Below are 2,424 nucleotides of genomic sequence, written 5' to 3'. Positions count from 1 at the left end.
CGGGAAGAGTTCAATACATATGTATATTATTACCACAGATAAGCTACAATTGTTCCCGCCTTACATTTCTTAATTCGTTACTGTGGAGACGGGAAGAGTTCAATACATATGTATATTATTACCACAGATAAGCTACAATTGTTCCCGCCTTACATTTCTTAATTCGTTACTGTGGAGACGCGGGAGGAGTTCAATACATATGTATATTATTGCCACAGATAAGCTACAATTGTTCCCGCCGTACATTTCTTAATTCGTTACTGTGGAGACGCGGGAGGAGTTCAATACATATGTATATTATAGCCAAAGATGAGGTACAATTGTTCACGCCGTAAATTTCTTAATTCGTTACTGTTTTCGATCTATGTGCTATATTTTCTTTCTCGAGTGATAATATGATATATTGGTGCTTAAAATCACGCCTAGATCAGCAACAGTTTAACTTTATTTAATACTTTTACTATTATTAACCTTTCTATTTGAAATATGTACGTGGATACAATCACCACACAAACACAGCAAAATACCAGTCTTACAAAACATTTCTAGCACGTGATATTTAATGCTGCCGCGGAGAATCGAACCTCGGATTATAACGTTGTAAGTTCAGAGTCTTACTGCCGTCCCACCGTGGGGAGGGGGGGGGTTACTTAATGATTCCACTGGAACTAAAACACAAATATCAAAGAAGTTTGGATGTGAAGAAAAAAAGTAAAAAAAATACTAATAGTTTACCACAAAGCAATGAGACACGGAACAAAAAAAGAATATACATAATATTTAATCTACCTATTATCTTATGAGAATAATTGCCGCAATAGCGTTTCCCGCCAACTTCAAAATAATCTCGAAAGCACCCGACTGAATCCTGGAGGTCAAAGTCAAATATTTTCAATTCTAACCGGCAGATGTCTCTGTCGTTGTTCCGAGTGAAGAGATAGGTACAATCTAAATAATTTGAGTAGTTTCTTGGGTACAGGGGACTGCTAACGTTACCTGCTTGATCTTGCAAGTAATAGTAACAGATGAGATGGTCTGCAGTTGAAAAAAAAATTATAAAACACAAACCGATTAAAATCTATACAAGTCAAAAATATATAATTTTTAAAATATGCGCTTCTTATCTAACTAATAAATTAATAAACATTTTATTTTTAGACCTTTTTTTTTTTCATCAACTGTTACCTAAGGTTATTCTTAGAATTCTTTATCAGGTTTTGGTTCTTAGAAAACAATTCTGTGTATAGCGTTTGTTATCTTACATTTATATTTTAGTAACTATATCAACAAAGTAAATTTAACCCCAATAATACATTCTGTATTATTAAAATAACACGTTCTTGACTAATGCTTTATTATAGATACAGTCTGTCTAAATTAACAGCGTTAGTTGTTCTACTGACTTAACGTTGAATAACTAAGAGTGGCCAATTATTTAAAATGAGTTTCACAAATCTCCCTCCACAGCAAGACTGATAAGTAGGCTTAAGAATGATTACAACTACAAAGTTAACAAATGAGCAATATATATATATTTCCACAAACACATGGTGAGCACGACTTTATTTACTCATAACTGTGAGTCTTATAAAAACATTATTAAGATTTATTGCTTGTTATAAAAATAAGGTTTAATGGTTATCGAGTATCGCTACATATCTTATATCGTTATAGAATGATAAAATAAATAAATACACTTAACGTTTAATGGATGTATAAATGAAAAACAGCGTCAATCTTATTCCTTTAGTCGATACATACCTCTAGGTGTTGTTGTATGCATTTTAGGAGTCGTCGTCGTCGTCAGCCCCTCAGAAGTCGTAGTTATTGCATCTGTAATTTTCAGCTGTTCAGGCGTCGTCTTAGTTATTAGTCCCTTAAATGCTGTCGTGGGATTTACACTTGTTGTGGGTCGTACAGTTGTCGTCGTCGTTGTAATCACAGATGTCGAACCTGTGGAAAGTTTTGGATTGGGATGTCTGATTTGGATATTCGCACAAAGCTACACAAGGACCATCTGAACTAGCCGTCTCTAATTATAAACTAACATAATAGAGGGAAGGCAGCTGGTCAAAAACACCCACCGCCAACTCTTGGGTTACTCTAAACACGTTGTGGGATTTCATCATCACCTTGATCACAAACTGCATAGCAACAATTTTTTTATGACAACGGGACGCGAACAATGGATCAACGGATTCACCGTTAGCATGATATCCGATAAAAGGCTTACGATCACTGCTGTTGTTATATTTGTTTGTTTTGAAGTTATGCACAAAGCTACACAATGGGCTATCTGTGCTCTGCCCACCACAGGTATCGAAACCCGGTTTCTAACGTTATAAGTCCGCAGACATTACGCTGTGTCACTGGGGGGGCCTGGTAGTTATGACACTGAGACAGTTTGTTGTCAAAAGTCGTCAG

At 35.6% G+C, this 2,424-nt stretch overlaps 1 protein-coding gene across 1 annotated transcript in view; it reads right to left on the bottom strand.

Annotated features, from left to right (window-relative positions):
- Positions 1-2,424, bottom strand: part of LOC111088290 (protein SpAN-like) — a 9,234-nt gene that overhangs the window by 1,623 nt on the left and 5,187 nt on the right. Inside the window, exons 2-3 of the mRNA XM_022397967.1 lie at positions 1,762-1,953; positions 790-1,035 (exon numbers count right to left, since the gene is read on the bottom strand). Coding sequence (XP_022253675.1) covers positions 790-1,035; positions 1,762-1,953 — 438 coding nt within the window. The remainder of the gene's footprint in view (positions 1-789; positions 1,036-1,761; positions 1,954-2,424) is intronic.

This window comes from Limulus polyphemus, unplaced genomic scaffold (assembly GCF_000517525.1).
Source record: "Limulus polyphemus unplaced genomic scaffold, Limulus_polyphemus-2.1.2 Scaffold3493, whole genome shotgun sequence".
NCBI classification, from domain to species: Eukaryota; Metazoa; Arthropoda; class Merostomata; order Xiphosura; family Limulidae; genus Limulus; species Limulus polyphemus.
Note: the sequence above shows the minus strand (reverse complement) of the source record. Positions and strands in the feature narration are given on the sequence as shown.